Source organism: Xiphophorus couchianus, chromosome 18 (genome assembly GCF_001444195.1).
Source record: "Xiphophorus couchianus chromosome 18, X_couchianus-1.0, whole genome shotgun sequence".
NCBI classification, from domain to species: Eukaryota; Metazoa; Chordata; class Actinopteri; order Cyprinodontiformes; family Poeciliidae; genus Xiphophorus; species Xiphophorus couchianus.
In genome coordinates, this window is record NC_040245.1 from 3,544,112 (window position 1) to 3,564,105 (window position 19,994).

At 36.4% G+C, this 19,994-nt stretch overlaps 1 protein-coding gene across 6 annotated transcripts in view; it reads left to right on the forward strand.

Moving 5' to 3' along the window:
* Positions 1–19,994, forward strand: part of sptbn4b (spectrin, beta, non-erythrocytic 4b) — a 79,400-nt gene that overhangs the window by 6,293 nt on the left and 53,113 nt on the right. For all 6 annotated transcript variants that reach the window (XR_003593187.1, XR_003593188.1, XM_027999388.1 and 3 more), the window contains exons 2-12: positions 7,727–7,884; positions 8,654–8,805; positions 9,550–9,723; positions 13,774–13,865; positions 14,773–14,853; positions 14,968–15,083; positions 15,984–16,096; positions 17,350–17,537; positions 17,796–17,913; positions 18,735–18,893; positions 19,578–19,880. Coding sequence is in view for 4 of the 6 variants with exons in the window: in XM_027999388.1 (XP_027855189.1) it covers positions 7,740–7,884; positions 8,654–8,805; positions 9,550–9,723; positions 13,774–13,865; positions 14,773–14,853; positions 14,968–15,083; positions 15,984–16,096; positions 17,350–17,537; positions 17,796–17,913; positions 18,735–18,893; positions 19,578–19,880 (1,641 nt within the window). In the remaining 2 variants the exon portion in view is untranslated. The remainder of the gene's footprint in view (positions 1–7,726; positions 7,885–8,653; positions 8,806–9,549; positions 9,724–13,773; positions 13,866–14,772; positions 14,854–14,967; positions 15,084–15,983; positions 16,097–17,349; positions 17,538–17,795; positions 17,914–18,734; positions 18,894–19,577; positions 19,881–19,994) is intronic.

Genomic DNA, 19,994 nt, shown 5'->3' on the forward strand with positions numbered 1-19,994 from the left:
GTCAAACCTGTTCCCCTCCTCACCTGTGGGGGCACTGCCCCAAAAACCACTGGAAGAAAAGACACTAAAACTTCTGAATAAACTGAGCACAACTTCCTTCTTTGCCAAACGTAAACAAAAATAGAGTGGCGTCAGATTTTAGCAGTTGTAGAATTTCTCTTTTGTCTTTAGCTAAAGAATATGAGTGATTTCTCCTGCTAGCGCTAGGCTAACACGTTTATTTTGGTTGTTTGTTTGGTTTCGGTTTACTCAGAATGCCCTGCGTTGTAGTCCACTTACTGCTTTTCACACTGCGTTCACATTTGCATTCGAACCGAACCAGTGTTCACTTTTATCGAACCCAGACCGAGGTTTGTGTTTGCGTTTTGGTCTCCAGCAGACAAACGAACCGGACGCTGTAGACAAACAGGAGCTGGATCAAATCGGACTGAACAGGGCTGGTGGGAACGCACCATAAATCTCACAGAAAACCAGCGACTGTGAACACTGGGCACAGTAAATTTTGGCAGCTAGACGGTTCCACTGCAGCATTTGGTGACCAAACGCGTTTGCTTCAAGGGCACCAGCAGCTTCAGCGTTTTATGAACTGAAAATATCAGAGTGTTTGTCTCTGCGGTGGCTTGTTGGCTCTAAAGAACACAACTTTTTACAGCGAGGTGAGCAGGACAGTGTGCGGAGTGGCGATAGAGGGAGAGGACGGGTAATAAAAGGTGTGTGTGTGTGTATGGGGGTTTCATCATGATGTGATGTAGTTTGGTTACTAACAGCGGCTGCATCAGCAGACAAGGTGATAGTAATGCTCATCTTCATCATTTGGTTGTGTTTTGGTCCAGTCTCAAGGGTTTGTTGTTCTCTCCTTTGTCAGATTTTTCTCTCTTATTGATCTTTTTAAATAATTGTTTCTATTTACCTCTTACTTATAAATTATTCAAGCATTAAAAAGCTTCTGTAGCATGAACTATGGTGCTGGTGAAATTTGACCGGAGACAGCTCTAAAAGAAGGAAACGGACTACAACGCGGGGCATTCTGGGTAAATGCGACCAAAACAAACTTGCTAGTTTAGCGCTAGCAGAAGAAATGACTCATTGGTCTTTTACCAAAGACAAAAGAGAAATCCTACAACTGCTCAAATCTGACACCACTCCCCTTCTGTTCACATTTTCTGACAAAGGAAGTTGCGCTCAGTGTCTTCTTCTGAGGTTTTTGTGTAGTTTCCTGCAGTGGTCCTTTGTGCAGCGCCCCCTATCCCCAGACGAGGAGGGGAACAAGTTCACTACAAAAACACCAAATCTTACCAACTATTTGAGTTTAGTTTCTAGTGCAAATATCTTACTACACTTAAAATAAGACAAACCTAACTTACAAGTAGTTTTTCTTCATGATTAGGAGCTTGTTTTAAGTCAATAATTCCTTAATATTTCCCGACTCAACACAGAAATGGTTCACCAAACCCAAAAAACAGTATTCTTCTACACAGATCTCATAAAATGTCACAGGATAAGATCTGGATGTAAAAAATAAAAAATAAACAGAAGTAGAAATGTCGGGTTAGAGTTCACCTCTTTCTCCAGGTGCCGCCATCTTTTAAATTTTCTCTGGTTTGTAGGACAGCATCGTAAGAGAAATGCTGTTTACTCAGAATGAGCACTTTGTTTTCCCCCACAGCGGTTCGAGTGGGTTTGTGTGAGTGCACTTCAGATGCATCTCCGTACCTTTAGTGAAACAGTCTCACAGAATCCGCTGGATCAGAAATAAATACCTGCTTTCCAACATTTTTGTGCTGCAATTTTATTTAGGGCTGCAACTATCAGCAATTAACACAAATAGTGTGTCTTTTGACTTGTTCTACTTTAAGTAGAGATATTCAATCTAGGAGTAAATAGATATAAAGTATTTCCTCTTCATGTGGCTTACATATGCTGTTTTTCCATATAATTTGGCTAAAAAAATGAAAACAAAGGGGTTTTATCTGTTAGAGCATCTCCGCACCTAGTGCTAGGATAAATATTTATTTTTATTGCGGTAGCATTATCTCAAACTGACGATTGTTGAAAGGTACAGCTTTTAATTGGAGCAAAATTGTACAATAGAAAATATATTTCTCAGGGTATTAATTTTTTTTTAAAATTGGACTTAATCTGTGCTGGAGCTAAATATTAGTTAGCAAGCTGAAATGTTAGCTTACTAGTTAATTAATGAGATAAATTGCTTGCTAACTAAACATTGGCTAGCAAGCAATTTATCTGCTAACTCATATTAGCAAGCTAATGTAACATTCACAAGCTAATACTAGTTAGCTTGCTATCTAATATTAGCAAGCTAATATAACATATTCACGAGCTAATATTATGTAGATTGCTAGCTAATATTAGCAAGCTAACTAATATTATTAGTAAGTGTTATTGGTTGCTAATAATATTGGGAAACAATATTAGCAAGCTAAATTAGTCCACAGCTAAATATTGTTCTTGCCATTTAAGTATTTACTTTAAAAGCTAAATGTTTAGTCTGGAGCTATGTATTTAGCTTGCTAAATAAGTGTTTGGTTGGAACTAAACATTTCTCTTGCTAATTAAGTTTGAAAGTGTTACATTATGCAATGAATAAAATGTCAAAAATGACTGAAAAATTAACTTTTCCTTTTTTCATGAGAAGCTAAATAATCTAAATTATTTCTGTTATTTGTAAACGGCACCCCATAGTTTAGCATCTAAGCTGCTCCCGTCTCTGCTGAAAAAAACATGATAAATATTGCCTGTGTTTCATAAATAATTTTGTAATTTCTTTTAATCATATTCAGAAAATATATTGGCACATAAAAACATGTTTTAAAAGTTTTTATTTAATATTTTTACTATCTATTTTTGGCTTAAGAAAAGCAAAGCGTATGTGGTTTGCGTAAACTTTAATTTATACTTTAAAAATACTTTGCATAAACAAAATAGTTTTGAAATTTATTAATAAATACTGCAGTTAAAGCAGTGTCTGATCTCTGTTTTTAACCAACTTGCCACTTTTAGAGCTAATCAAAGCTGATTTAAAGACTCTGTTCATGTTTTATTGATCTGACTGATGTTTGAAGTTTAATTATTTTCTATTATTGACATAGAAAAAGCCTTCAGGTTTGCAGTCACTTTTGTGTCTTCGGTTGTTTTTAAGTGTTTTGTGGCTCTAGTGGCCTTTATTCATTAGCAGCTCGACGGGGGGAAGGCCAGACATGCAGCACCTGTGTTGAGAATTGTAGCCTGGCAATATAACACACCTGATCCGCCACTGAGCCGCTCGGCTTCCCTCTTTGTTAGTTTTTAAGGGATTTTCTGTTACATTATGAGGAATCTCTGTGCAGAAACTAAACATCCCCATGTGTTATTGTGGATACCCTCAGTTTGTTATACCATGTTTCTCGTTAAACCTCCTCCACCAGATGTCCATCAATCACTCAGAGCTAGAGGGACTTCTCCAGTCTGTCGGGGTGCGTGTGTGTGTGTGTGTTATCCCCTTTAATTATTGGACTCAGCTGTGCAAGAATCATTCAGCCTCAGGCAGGAGTTGACGCCACGTCTGAAAATTCTTGTTTCTCTCTTTTCTCACCACATAAAAACCAAAGAAATAATGTAATTCTAAAAATATACACGTCTATGAATCACATTAAGGAGAAAAACATGCATGGAGAACTCATTTAGAAACCACTGGTCTAACCTTTTGTACCACACGTGTCAAACATGAGATTCAGGGGCCAAATTTTACTCTAAGCTTCCTGCCCAATCATGACCTCTTGACCCCTGAAGTGATGTTTTTTGTCAGTAGAATCAAGGCCTGTAACATACTAAATGACATCATTCTGTTAGTGCAGCTTGACACAGATTCTGGCCAGAAGCTTCTTCTTCTGTGGTGTCAGAGAAATACGGAGGTGTTGAGCTGCAGAGGGAGAGACCTATTAGGACTTTAGTTCCTGTGAAGCATAAAATATCCCGGCCAGAAATAACTTTGTTCTCATTCGTTTTGGCCTTTAGGCTTTTGTTTCACACTGAATTACCGGCTCCACAAAAACGTGTGAGAATTTAATTTAGTTGTAACTTGACTGATGTCCTAGTTCAAGTAGAGTTGGGAGATGAAACGATAACAATATATGATGGGTAATAAATATATCGTCTAAGAGAAGCGCCACTGTTGTTGTTTGCAGATGTGCTTGTGCGTCTGATTTGTGTGCGTACCGGAAACGCAATACAAAGGTTCCCGCTTGAGATTTTTGTATGTAAAAAACAAAAAAAACTATAAGAAATTAATACTGTTCAACATTTTAACACATTAAAATTGATGTAATTATTTGCATCCATAAGTTCAAAGATAAAGTTCAATTCAAAAATGCTTTATTGATCCCAAAGAGAAATTAAATGTTGCTATAACTCACATTAATTCAAATTTTTACGTACTATTAAATAATAGCAGAGGCTAGAAATATAGAATTAAAACTCAGTAAAATAAGATAATTACTGTTAAATGCCATATTTAAAAAACAATACAAATTCAGTTAATTCAAACACATTTGACAGAGTAAATAAAAACAATTTAAAAATCCATTAAAAGAGGCAATTAAGCAAATTAAATATGTACAAATTAGGTAAAAACAAAATTTGTTCCAGACGTAAAAATGTATTGTACTCTTGAAACAGGTTGTACTGTTTTGTATTTTTAAAAACTTGAACTAGAACAGATTAAGCAGCGTATCTGTGCTGCTCCTTTTCATCACATTTATTAGCTCCAGTTTGCAGCTTATTTCTCCTGGTGTTCTCTTTCACTGGCATTACTGCAGTCCCTCGTCTGCCTGATCATCAGATAGAAAGCTCCGTAATGCTTTGCTGTTTTTCTCCCCGGGGAAGACGGCTAAGTGCTCAACAGCCCCGCCTCTCCCCGACTCTCCCACCATGCTGACATTTCCTTACTGGCCACTGGGTCGCTTTTCTGCTTCAAGAGACGCAACAACAGCGAAAATGAGGCTTTTATTTATGGTTTTGCTCTGAAGATTTATTCAGAAACCAGAACAGATGCTGGAAAAAAGGGAAGATGACCAAGAAACTCACGAAACTGTGAAATGAGGCGTCAATTTTATGGGTGTTTTGTCACAAAATGGGTTAAATACTATGACAACGTTTCAGGATCATTGTTGACAAAAAACAACAAAACAGGGAGTAAATTTCCACAAGAAAAAAAATTAAAAAGGAGATTAAGCTAAAAACAATTCCTGAAAAACAAAGAAATATCTGAGTTTCAAAAGTCCAAATTTTTGCTAGAAAAAAAGTCAGAAATTTTGAGATTAATCTCAGACATTTTCCAGAAAAACGTGGAAATTTCAGAGTTTCAAAAGCAGAAAGTTTTTGAGTTTTGAAACTCCAAAATTTTGAGATGAATCTCGGAAAATTTCTGGAGAAAACAAAGAAAAATTTCAGAATGTAAAAAGTCTAAAAGGTTTCTAGAAAAACCTCACTGGCGCTCAGGAAATGGGTTTCTGAGCGCCATTTGAGATGAAGCTCAGAAACCTTAAAGAAAAAACTTGGACGGGTTTTTTTTCTATCAAATTTGTGACTTTTCACACTCAGAGATTTCTAAGTTTGTTTTCTAGAAATTTTCTGAGATTAATCAAAACAAATTTTTAACTTTTCAAACTCAGAAATTTCCATGTTTCTGGTCATAAATTCACTCCTTTTTTTCTAAGTACATTGGCCGTAATATGCCGTCATAAAATGCAGTTTATCTACTGAGCTTTTAACAACGTGTTATCCTTATGTTATTGCCTTTACCTTCAACATTATTAGCTTTTTCTTCTTTTGTTTGTTTGTTTGTATTTCCTTTTAATTCATGTAAAGCACTTTGTATTGCCTTGTTGCTGAAAATGTGCTATATAAATAAAATTACCTTCATCTTTTACCTATATCCTTCTTTTGCTGAAAGAATCATAACCAGATTGTATTGGTAACTTTCTATAAAAAACTGTTATATTTGTAATTTTCACATCTTGTGAAAGTTTTGATGTAAATGAGGATGTACCAGTTCAGAAGGTGATATGTGTTTAATATTTGCATTTAAAATAATCCGTCCCTTCCCCCATTTGGCCTGCATTTGACAGAAACTGGTAAAAATATAGGACCTAATTCCCAGTGGGCCCCCCACCATGCATAAAACACACGTTCCCCCGGTGGAAGAAGCAGCATGTTTTTCAATCCTGCTAACCTCAAAGAACAAACAGAGACTCTAGTTTTTTTTTCTCTCCAAAAATGTATTAAAATTTAATAACACCCATCACACTTATGGGACCCATCATAAATAGAGATACACAGATACAGGATTTTTAAAGAATGACTGCTAGCCATTAGCTAGGAGAAATCTAAAGTAAAATTCACATTGTGGATGTTTTTGAACTTCTATGAAAGTTTCTACTGCTTAAAAATAACAGCCAGCCGTTTTTGGCAATAAGTTAAAGGTTTATTGTCTGGAAAATGAGCCCGTTTCAAAAACCTCTGCAAAGTAATCAGCAGGCACTGCCCCATTACCTAGCTCCCCAGCAGAGTTCCACCCGTTACCTAGCAACCCCAACCGAGCTCAGTTTTTAAACTAGAATAAATTAAAGATACTCACGTTACTGAAAAATAGATTTGGGTGACATGGACTAAGAAGTTTATCATGATATTTTTTGGGACTATTGAGATGATGATAAAAATGATTTAAAAATTATTTATTACTTCTTTCTAACGTAACTATATGGCTGTGAATGCATGGCAGCATTAATAGATACACACATACTGCTCTTGGGAAACATTTCCATTTGTAATGGGCTTCTTTAAGACACCAGTTACTGAAAAAAGTGATTAATATCACAAAGTAACTGTATTTATTAATAATTTTCAGTTTACAGATGTAAACAATGGAGAAAAAAGTAAAAAATAACGTAAATCTTTTGTAATTTAAGTGAAATTGTTTAATTTCGTTGCTTATCTTTCAGAGCCAAATTCTGACAGCAATTACTGTTGGTGGTTAAATATTAATTAAACCAAATACAAATTGAATATGATTAAATGTGTCATTTTTATCATTTTAAAATGTGTATAAATAGTTTGCTTTTTTAAATTCCCATCAGTTAAAATGACAGCGATTGCCTTCCAGGTGGGAAATGTTTGGGCGCATCCGCTCATGATATGTTCCGAGTTTGTTAAAGAGTTGAAGAAATTGCGCAGAATTTAAAATTCAGAGTTTAGCTCTGCATGACTGCATGAAAACTGCTGAACATTTTTTCTGTTGAAGTTATTTTCATCGCTCTGTTTTTAGCTGTCAGAGGAAGAAATGGCAGAGAGGACGCATCACTCCCCTCCTTGTTTTTAACAAACATCAGAGAGATTTTATTTTTAGCAAAGCTACACTCTTTGATGCTTACATTTAGAAATTCTCCCATCTTAATGGACAAGAGTTACCTTTATATTAGGGTTGTGAGTTATTATTTAATCTTTAAACTGAATCTTTTAGTGAATGTTTCTGTGTATTTTTCATATTCTTTAGCTGGTTGAGGTTAAATCCAAAGTCAGGAGGTGTTTGATATTAATAACAGCTTCTTACTTGAGGAAACAGAGCGTTTATGTCTCTAAACATTGTACTACAGTAAAAGTAGAATTTGACTCAGGTGAGAGTAAAAAAGGTGAGCCTGTGATAATGACTCTGGCGCTCGGTGTGCCGCAGGGCGTCGTGCGCGATGGCTAATGCCTCTCCAGACCTGGACAATGCAGAAGCCCAGCGCCAGCTCAACAACAACAACCGACCAATCAGCTCCGGGTTCTGGGAGACCGAGTGCACCAGCGCCAAACTGTTCGAGTGTTCCCGCATCAAGGCTCTGGCAGGTCAGAGGTCAAACACACCCCTCACTGTCCGTAGAGACTCATCAGAAAACGTCTCATAACCTGACTATCAAATGCCTGGGCGGATAATTCTGTTTCTTTAAATATCTGATAATAACCAGATTATTATGAATAAAATACCAACTGACATTATGGATTTATGTATCATTTGGTTTAAAGCAGAGCTGGACAAAATGGCTTAAAACTTATCACAATAAAAGCATGTCATATTAATCTATATCAATAATTATTGATTTGTTTTGGGGGCTTTTTGTTTTAAATATCCAAAAACCAGCCAGACTGGTGGAGTTATCTTTCCTGTTTTATCCAGTTTTCACTTTGTGACGTTTTTTATTTTTAAGCAGTTTTGAGGCACAATCGGAAAACTTGAAACTGCTGATGCGCAAATTACTCAGCAGGTTGTTGCTAGGCAACCAAAGTTAGGGGGTGGGGGGTCTTGAAACTGTCTGTTGCCCAGCAGGCTGTTGCTAGGCAACCAAAGAGCTAGCGAGTTAGTTGATTCCACCAACCTAGCTTAGCTAGTTGTGAGAGTTTGAGCGACTATAATCTTTTCTCAAAATTTCCCAGAATGCTTTGTGGTTCTGGATAGGAGTTCAGTGAATATTCATTCTATTGAATATTGAATGTTTTATCAGATGTTTTATCTATTGATCTTATTATTGGTCAAATTTTTAAAACTAGATTTGTATAAAAAATAGTGATTGCCATTTAAAATCTTTTCCCATTGATGAGTTCCTCTCTTGTTCATTAGATGAGAGAGATGCAGTGCAGAAGAAAACCTTCACAAAGTGGGTCAACTCCCACCTGGCCAGAGTGTCCTGTCGCATATCTGACCTCTACAACGACCTTAGGGATGGCTACATGCTCACCAGACTGCTGGAGGTTCTCAGTGGGGAGCTACTGGTAAGAACGCTAACGCAGCAACGCTTTGTCACATTTTAGTCTCTCACAAGTAAATGTTATATTATAGCTTCATTATAATCAAGTCATCCTTTTCTGGTCTTTATTTTTTAAATCAGTTTAAAAAGTCTAATACGCTATAATCAGCAGTAGTGGACACACTTCAGCTAATACACTAATAGTGTCTGTGTTGTTTAGCGCACTTAGCTTAGCATAAATAATTTTTTCTGTATGAATTCTAAACTTCCAGTTGAATAAAGTTCAACATGCTTAGGTTTTGGCCATTGACTGTTAAAAAATCTTTAAGTAACTAGACGTTTATATCCATGCTCTTAATTTGAAGACAGTTTACGCAGCAGTTCCATTTCCTCTCCTCCACATCTGTTTTAGTTGCAAATATATAAATAGCGCTTTAGCGTTAGCTGAACCAATGTTTGGGATCAGTTCTTCACGATTAGAGCAGACACATACAGTAGTTGTTATCAAAATGATAGAGGTTAACACTTTAGCTTCAACTACATATCATGTTTGTGTAGCGGTTTGCATTAGCTTCACGGCTAGCACAACCAAATTTTTACGTAATGGTGCCCAGGGCTGATACCAGAATGTGGTGACTGGACATAAGTTGATTAAATGTTTTAAAAATTCAGCCTTGGTGTTTGATTAGCCACGCTAATGATGTTGCAGCGATAACAGTCCCAGTTAGGTGAAAGTGAAGTGGTGATGAGTCCTTCTGTTCTCCCGTAGCCGAGACCTACGAGGGGTCGTATGCGGATCCACAGCCTGGAAAACGTGGACAAAGCTCTGCAGTTCCTGAAAGAGCAGAGAGTTCATCTGGAAAACGTCGGTTCCCACGACATTGTGGATGGAAACCATCGCCTCACGCTCGGCCTTATCTGGACCATCATCCTTCGCTTTCAGGTAAATGTCAAACTCATTAAATACTCTCGGAGCTGATTCGTTTTAGTTAAAAAATAAATTCAGGAAAGTCATGGTTGACATGCCTGTTCAATGATTCATTGAGAACCGGCGCAAGAATAGCAGGCAGAGGTGGATGTCCAACGTTGAAGTTAAATAAAAGTGTTAAATGTACTGGCAGACCACATTGTTCAGTCTTCTTGGTGAAGCTTAATCCAGAGTTCTGGGGAAAGAGGTTCCAAATGTTTGAAAGAGAACCTTGACTTTAACTAGACCTCTATTCTTGGAGTGTTGCTGAAAGCTTTATTGATTCTTGAGAAGCCATATTCTGTGGAGAAACTTCAGGGTTGCTTTTGGAGATTATCTGGTCTCTGTGTCAACAGGTTGAACCCGTTTCTGGTTGTTGGGACTCTGTCATGGCGGGTTATTGTCTTTTATTTTGTTTATGGGGTTAATGGACTGGATCTCAACACTAAAGGACCCTGAATAGCCAAAATCTTCTGTCATTGTTTCAGATGAATGATGAAAATCGCATCATGTTGTTCTCAGCCTCTTGTCAACATTCTGACGGAAAGTGGTAGCATTAGCCAATAAGCTCAAAGGCTACATGTTAGCTTAAATATGTTGTTAGGTTATGTTGTTTCGCCTTCAAGGATGAAGCTCCTCCCCCACTCAGCTCCTTCAGACTAGCCAGCAGCAATTAGCAAACAGCTGGTGGAACTGCTGAGCTCGTTATAGGAGCTGCTTCTCTGTGAAACACTGGTAAAAACATTAAGGGGTTAATAGAGGAGCTATGTTGTGATGAGTTCCTGAAGGCGGAGCTTCAGAAAGAGCTAGAGTTTTTAAAGAGACACAAGCCCAATTTCAAGGCGTTAAGTAAGGAAGTAAAATTTATTTTAAATCATGTTTGATATTTAAGGCATTTTTATAGCAGCTGAACTTAATATTTACTTGATTATGCTATAAAGTGGCGCTATGTGGCTCTATTTAACTTAAATAATTAAAATAGTTACCTTATGTTTTTGCAAGTACGTGATTAGTTGTGCAATAAATAAATAGCCTTTCTGGTTTTCTTAGATGCTCAGTTCTTTTGCCTTCAGGATAATCGATCAGATGGCTGACTCTGGTATATAATCAGCAGTAGCATTATTAATTATGGTGCGCTCTGAGCGTCTCAGTTTGGGGAAAGCGATCACGGCTGCTGCGTCGTGTTTGTGCGACAGTGACGGCCATGTTTGGTTCAGCCTGAATGTCACTCAGGAGCCCAGAGCTACTGCAGCAGCCGCCTTCTGGTGAGTAAGTACAAAAAGCCTCCAGCTTCCCTTAAATTTGCCTCACTGCTACAGCGTTGCTTTACTGCACAGTGCTTGCTTAGCAATATTCGTCCCGTTCTGTAGATTTCACAGAGAACGGACCGTCTCTGGGGACGCAGCAGTGTCACGCTCGGAGAGGCTACTTGCACATCTAAGAGAATTATTGTGTTAATAATATGTGTTACCTCTGTAGCCCAGGGGACTGAGAAAGAGATGAATGATGTAGGTGGGCTGATTCAGAAAGATTTGTGAAAAATAGATCCAACTCTTCAGGAAGGAAGCCTTTGAATTTGTCCTCCTTTAATGCCAAAAAGTTTGGTTCTGATAAGAAATGAGACAGACATGCTGGACACTTGGAAAACCAGAAACTGTCCAATGTAAATAAATTTAAAAAAGAGAAAAAATAAGAAAAAAATCATTATTTTGGGAGGCTATTTCAATGCTAAATCAAGTATTTATACAGCATAAATAATTAAATTGATCATCCTAACTAAGAGGTTTGGTAGTTGTACAAGTCTAAGGGATGTTCACATATTATTTGAAACCCTTTCTTGACATTTTTCAGTTAACCTTAGTTGTGTTATCTTCCTGAAACCTTTTCTGGTTGTAATATTATCTGCATTGGTAGCAAAACCTTGAACAGATAAACGTGAGGTATTTTAGAGTCAATAATTCAATGCTTTTAATGTTTTTTTAATGAGAGTATTTTAACATTTATATATGTTATAATTCTGTGGATTGATGGATAGATTATGCTATCAATATAAAATACATCTAGCTGGCAAAAAAACAGATCTGGCAATCAAAAACTAGATAGATCTAGCTAGCTACCATTACATCTCTAGTAAGTATCCCTGTGTTATTCACATTAAATACATATTTTGGCACAAAAGAATGTGACATTTTCCTATAAACAACAAAAGGAAGACCAGCTCTCAGCCGCTCATGTGGCTTTTCATGCTGCACTTTTCCCCCTCATCTCATCTTTTCTCCTTTCCCTCCTGCCTCTGAGGTGAAAGAGAGAGTTTGCTTTGCCAGGTCAGCAGACAGGGCCAAAGCACTGCAGTGACTGCACACAGGCAGAAACAGGGCGAGACAGACAGACAGACAGACAGAGAGGGAAGCGGTAACGCTAACATACTTATAGAACTACAAATAATGACACAGTGTTGTTATTTGCAATAAATTCAGAGGTAAAAGTGATTATAAAGGCTTAATGCAAACATCTGCGTTGTTTAGCAAACAGCAAGTTGTTGTAGAAAGTGAGTCAGATTCTAAAAGTCTGTTTAGTGATATTAGAAGAATAGATTAAATTGGATTTATGATCTAAAATATTCAGGAAAGCTCTCAACATGTAAATCAAACAAGTGTTTATGTTTTTTTTTCCTATTATCTCTTTTATGTTTATCTACTTTCCATGACCTATTTATCTTTGTTTACTTGTCCTCTAATGTGAGAGTGGGTTTGTGTCTCTACAGCAGCTGGTTGTAGGGTGTCATGTCCCCAATTACCTTGTATCATGTCACTGCCACTGGCAGAGCACGCTTTATGAAAAATCTGCTTCTAATAGCTTAAGGGTACAGTTTGCATTGAATCTCTATGAAAAATAATAAGTCACAATTTTAATTATTTTGCTTTAAATTGACATTGATGATGTAGGCTGCTTTTTAAAAATGATAATCTGTTGTCAAAGGTTTTGCCTTATTATGGATTTTCTCTTATTTACAAGCTAATAAAAAGCATCAATTTTACATATATCCATCTACAGTAAATCTTTCAAGAAAAAGAAGGTGCCCTTACATGGCTTCTCCATTTTTCTCTGTATTTTTTCCAGCCAGAATTATGTTAGAATCTTGTGTTTACAGCATATTCATAGAAAGTTGAGTGGAAGGAAGAACTGGTAGGAAAAGTCGGACGCTTTGAAGGATCCGATTTGGATTTTTTTCACCCAAAAATCCGATTTGTGTCACTTACATGTTATGTGGAGCTATACTTAGCAGAAGCCAACATTCAATTTAAAATAACATTTTGTTTATTAATCTTATGTAATATTTTTAATTTTCTGAAACGCTAAATTTTGGGTTTTTCATAATCTAATTATTAAAATCACAAGAAATATGCGTGTGCAATGAATCTAAGAGTTTTACCTTCTGAAATAAGGGATAAAAAAACACTAAACTTTTTAATCACTGCAAAAAACACAAAACCTTACCAAGTATTTTTGTTTAGTTTATAGTGCAAATTTCTTAGTACTCTAAAAATAAGACAAAAATAAAGAAGCTTGTTTAAGTCAATAATTCTTAAATATTTATTTTAAAAGTACTAGCTAGACTGGCAGATTTTTTTTGTCATAACGACATTTTCTATGTGATAAATTAATAATTATTGACATAAAACAATTTTGCTGTAGTTACTTCTCAGTAATTTTTTGTCTTATTGCAATTTGAGCTAAAAACAAGACAAAAATACTTGGTAAGATTTAGTGATTATATTCTGTTTATCTGAGCTGTGTTTGTTATTATTAAGTTTTATGTACATATTTCTTGTTTTTAACAATCAAACCTTTAGGCTCTAACCCTAAAATCGGAAAAGCTTCACAAACTGGTTAAAAAACACATTACTCAGCAGTTGTTAGTGATTTAAGATCATGTAAGCAAACTATTCAGACTTTATGACTGATTATTGGTGGAGAATGTGTCAGAAAAACTCTGATCTTGTGCCTTGTTGTGTTCCTGCTCAGATCCAGGTGATCAAAATAAACACAGCGGACAACAGAGAGACCCGCTCCGCCAAGGACGCGCTGCTGCTGTGGTGCCAGATGAAGACCGCAGGGTGAGCAGCATCAGGACCCAGATCGGCTTAAGATTTAAAGGGGACCCATTACCCAAGACTCACATCCTGCAGGTTTAATAACAGACATTTGGGTCTCAACTGTACGGAAGAAAATTAGTGCCACTGAAAAATAGACTTTTTTTTCTCAGATCTACCTTTTCTTTCACAATTATTTTTTTCTCTGAATTTTGACTTGTTCCCCCTCAGAATTCTGACTTTTTTCCCCAAAATTCTGACTTTCTTCTCGTTTCTTTATTTTGTTTCTCAGAATTCTGACTTCAATTTTCTGAAATCAAGTCATAATTCTGTTAAAAAAGTCAGAATTTCTTTTTTTTCCAGTGGCCCTAATTGTCTTCCGTACAACTGCTTCTAAAAACAGCCCAATTGCTTAAAACCCCCACCAAACTGTTTTTTGGTGTCTGTAAAATGAGCTGTTTCAAAAACCTTCCGGAATCACCGTTACCTAGCAAACCCCAGGCCCGTTACCTAGCAACCCAAGCTGAATTCCAGCACATTTGGTGAGCTGGTTTTACTGCTTTGTGCAGTTCAATAATGTTTTGTTGTTGACTTATCATTCAGAAATGACTGGATTCTTGTTGGTTGTGCAGGAGACACTACTAATGCTTTTCAAAGATGTACGGTTGTATAATTTTAGTCAGGAGCAGGTGTTTGGATTTAAAGTGACAGAGGCCCTAACGAAGCTCAAAATAGGCAGAACTGAGCAGAATAAAATCTCATTACCTAAGAATAATTTTGTGCACAATAATTTAATTAATATCAATCTAACCTGTTCAACTAAGCCCAATAAGTCACCTTTAAACAAAGATTTCACAACTTTACTTTTAAATCTAGTCTCCTTTTCCGTGGCGAACCTTTTGATTTGACAAATCTTTCATTTCTGCTGCAGGTACCCAGAGGTAAACATTCAGAACTTCACCACCTGCTGGAGAGACGGCCTGGCCTTCAACGCCCTCATACACAGACACAGGTAGCAGCTGCTCAGCCTGGGTCGGGTTTTCACCACAGATGTGACACAGATGTTAGTTTCCGGTGCGCTAAAATAAATTTTTTCCATGAGAGTGTGTGTGTTTCCGCCTGGCAGACCGGACCTGATAGAGTTCCACAAGCTGACGCGCTCCAATGCGACGCACAACCTGCAGCAAGCCTTCAACGTCGCCGAGCACCACCTGGGTCTCACCAAACTCCTGGACCCGGAGGGTGAGGAATATGCATTAAATACAGTTTCATGGAAAATTCTTAGTTTCAATGCTGCTCTTTTGGTTCGGTACAACAAATACAGCGTTGTTTTAAAGCTCAAATACATGCAAAACTAAGTATAGTTTGTTTTTTTTGTCAAACGTTTTAACAATTAACTTCATTATCCACCAGGAAAAACTTCAAGCCAAATAAAGACGCAGCTGATGGTGGAAATAAATTAGCCAAAGTCCAAATCCAGCTGCCTGTGGGAGCATTCAATGCACAGCAGCAAAGTCAGTTGACTTTATTATCAATTCATCGTTCAAATTCAAATTAAATATGTCAAATGAATTCAAATTCTTCAATATCTACTAGACATACAGTGAAACAAAATTAAGTTTCTCAACAGAAACTAAAAACTTAAAGACACCACCCAACCATAAACAAGAACAAATAGTAATTTTAAAAAAGTTCTCTGTAATCTGTAAAAAACACAAAAATAATGTTTAAAAACTAGACACAATAAACAATTTTAAATTGAAAAAAATAAAAAAATTTAATTTTAGAGTTTTGACTTTTTTCCTCAGAATTCTGACTAAATTTCTGATTAAAAAGTTATAATTCTGAGGAAAAAAGCATGCACGTGGCAACAGTGGAGAGGAAAAACTCCCCTTCAACAGGAAGAAACCGCCAGCAGAACCAGAACCAGAACCTGGGTTCAGTATGAGCCACCATCTTCCATGACCATCTGGAGAACTAAACCAGGAACATTTTCTATGTTCATGAAAGTAAAAGGCTAATAACGTTAGCAGTTGATACAACAGGAGATAATTCAAATTAAATAGTAGAAGAAGAAAGTGAGGAAAAGTGGTGGGTTGGTCCTCCATTGGCCTGAGCTTTGTTTTGTTTTCTTTCCTCCAGATGTGAACACGGAGAATCCAGATGAAAAGTCCATCATTACGTACGTGGTCTCCTACTACCATTACTTCTCCAAGATGAAGGCTCTTATTGTGGAGGGGAAGAGGGTTGGCAAGGTAACAGATGCACCTTTTACTCACCGACATCACAGATATAATGCTGTCAAAGCCAGAGGCGATGCAAGAAAGTTCAAGTTGGAATGTTTTTGATTTTTTAAATTTTATTTTACAAAGTGCCATGAGTAACTAACTAGAAGATTTTTGGAAGAAATTTAAATGGGCCCTTCCAAAGTTGGTTGGAATCCAGATGATGATCATCTGATGATGAAAATTAGCAACAATGCTAAGGTTAGCTTCAATACTATCACTAGCATGTGGACTTGTATTGACTTACTCCGTTCAGTATGTTAAATATGGCTAATATATAAAAAATTAGCTAAAATGCTTATTTTAGCAGTAGACTGTCATTAGCATGAGGGCTATTGTTAGCACACAGAATGACTAGCATGTTGACACTACCAGTAGGATGTGAGTAATCAAGAGCAGGTTCACTCACAGTGACCAGTCCACTGTAAGTCACTGTTAGCCAAAATTAAGTGTATAAGCTAAAGCTAGGCAAAATGCTAAGGTTAGCTTAAATGCTGTTGGTAGCATGTGAGCTATCACTAGCATGTTGACTTACATTGACTTACTCTAAACAGTATGATAAACATAATTAATGAATAACAAGTTAGCAAAATGGTTATTTTAGCTATCATGCTAATGTTAGCATGAAGGCTATCATTAGCATTTATTTTTTTCCATCCCACTTTTCCAGATCTTGAATTTGTTTATACAACAATCATAAGTATCTTAAAAATATATATCATAAAAATATTTTTCTGCTGTTTATCAAATTGAAATAAATTGGGAAGCAGGAAAAGTTTATATAAAAACATAAAATTATTTGTAAATGAAAAAAATTAGTTAAAATATTCAGAAACTTTCAAAGTTAAAAAATAAGTAAAAGTAGCACCTAGGGCATAAAAAGCATTTATTTGTATTTATTTTTAAAAATGTTTTTTTATATTTAGTAATTATTATTTTTCGCTCTCTAATATTTGCCACCGTTTTTCTCTGAACTGTTTTTGTTTTGCTTTTCTTTCTAAGTTTTAGTCTAGCAAACACCAGTGGGAAAATATGAGTCAAAAAGTTATTTATTAAATTCTAATATGTAATATAAATATATTTATTGTGATTCCTACACTATTTTACTGATTCCACACATTAAAATACGGAGGGGAAAAAAAGCAAAGAGAGTAGAAAATGTGTCCATATTTTGTCGGGTTTTTGTTTTTACTGTTTATATATTTTTTATTTCTCTCTCTCAGGTGTTGGACAACTGCATCGAGACAAAAACGATCATCAACCGCTACGACGCTCTGGCGTCGGACCTGCTGGAGTGGATCGAGAAAACCATCGCCATCATCAGCAACCAGAAATTCGCCAACTCACTGACTGGAGTCCAGCAGCAGCTGCAGGCCTTCACAACCTACTGCACTATAGAGAAGCCCATCAAGTATGAAACCACATTTTGTTCCCCTGGTTCTACAGTTAACTACTACCACAGCAGCTAGTTGCTAATTGTTAGCATTTCTCTATTTCTCAACACAAAAAGTGCAGAAACAAACCAGATTAAGAGTTTCCTTGGTTAAGATCCTGAGTGTGACTTTATTTTTTGCTTTAAGTGGTGAAAAAATGCTAAAAAAACAAACAAACAGGGAAATCTTGTCAAATGAGGGGATAACAGAGGTTAAATTTATTTATTTTTGTCCAGGTTTCAGGAGAAAGGAAACCTTGAGGTCCTTCTGTTCACCATCCAAAGCAAACTCAGAGCCAATAACCAGAAACCCTACGTGCCTCAAGACGGGAAGCTCATCTCAGACATCAACAAGGTTTACACCTCTTCCTAAAATTACTCCATGTTTCTGTTTTAGAAAGAAAACGCATATATACAGTCATATTTCTGCTATCACTGTAGACAGAAAAATAAAAAAGGAAGAGTATGTTTCCACCAGAAACTCAGAATTTAACTTTTTTTTAGGAAAGACTCTTGAATTTTGGCATTAATTTTTAAGAGAAATCTTGGAAGTCAAAAATTTGCAGGAAAAAAATTGGTCATTTTTTCAGTTTCACAATTTGCTCTAAACAAAAACAGAACATTCAGAATAATCTCTGAAATTTTCTAGAACACATTTTTGAGTTACAAAACTCAAAAATTCTGAGTTAAATCTCAGAAATTTTCTAGGAAAAGCTTGGAAATTTCAGAATGTCAAAAATTTGCTTGAAAATTCTATTTTAAAATTAGATTCTGAATTTTTGTAGAAAACCTTTTAGAATTTGTTATTCTGAAAAGTCAGAAATTTGTTGTAAAAACTCTCAGAAATCCAGAGTTCAATCTCAAGATATTTGTTGAAAAAACTTGGAAATGTCACAATTTGAAATGTCAAAAATTCAAGGAGAACCTGGAAATTTTCGTCTTTCGGACATTTTTTGAAAATTCCATGTCTATTCTAGAAAATTTCTCAGATGATTCTCAAAATTAGATTTTTTTTTCTTGCAAATTTCTGACTTTTGTTTCTCAGAAATTTAAGTTTCCAAGAGTTTTTTGGTGGACATTTCCTTTTTTTTTTTTTTTATCTACGGTGGGATAACAGGCCATCATAGTTTTTTCCTAGTTATTTAACTTTGTTGTCTTTTGCCGTTTTTCGTGCAGGCCTGGGAGCGCTTGGAGAAGGCGGAGCATGAGAGGGGCGTGGCTCTGCGTAAGGAGCTGATTCGTCAGGAGAAGCTGGAGTTGCTAGCTCAACGCTTCGATCACAAGACGACCATGAGGCAAGCCTGGCTCAACGAGAACCAGAGACTCGTGTCGCAGGTAGGAAAAATGAACTTCCTGTAATTTCATGCATCCTTCACCTCCTGAAAGCAAAAGAAGCATCTGTCAGCTAACTTTATGAGGAACCGTTTGTAAAGATAAATTAGCAGCAATAATTTGGATTATTTAGTTTTTCACAAGAGAATAAAAATGAGGCTTGTTTTATTTTGTCATATTTTCATCATGTTATTAATTCTTTTATAAATTAACAAGTAAAACATTTAGTTTACAACCACATTTAGCTCCAAACTAAATTTTTAGCTAGTAAGGATTTAGTTTGAAGTCGAAAATTTAGCAACAAAATGAAAATGTAGTTGACAAGACAGATGTTTAGCTCTATACTAAATTTGTAGCTTAGAGATAATTTTTTTGTTTTTACACTAAATATTTAGTTTGGAGTTAAATACTTATTTATTTAGATTTTTTTTAAGTATCTAGAAAAAAATATTTTTTTCTAAATGTTTTTTTTTACCAACTTTGAGTTAAATACTTATTTAGCAAGTTAAATATTTAGACTCAAACGAAATATGTAGCTAGGTAACTAAATGTTTCTTTAATTAGCAAGCTAATTATTTAGTTGAAGCCAAATATTTGGCCACAAACTAAATATTTAGTGTCATTTCTAAATGAATGAATAACATGGTGAAAATACCCTAATTATTACTTTTGTTTTTGCTCCCGCAGGATAACTTCGGCTACGATCTGCCGGCCGTGGAGGCGGCGATGAAGAAGCACGAGGCCATCGAGGCGGACATCGCCTCGTACGAGGAGCGCATCGGCGTGGTGATGGAGCTCTCCTCGGAGATGGAGAAGGAGGGATACTACGACATCCGGCGCATCCTGGCCTGCAAAGAGAACATCCTGGGCCAGTGGAGCCTGCTGAAGGAGCTGGTGGCTGGCAGGCGGACCCGGCTGGAGAAGAACCTGGCTATGCAGAAAACCTTTCAGGACATGGTCTACATGATCGACTGGATGGAGGACACACAGGCAGGAAACAGACATCATCATCATCATTATTATTATTATTAGCGGTGCTTTTTAGGGATCCACGATACATCGGTATCGGCCGACATGATTCACTTTTTCACATATCGGTATTGG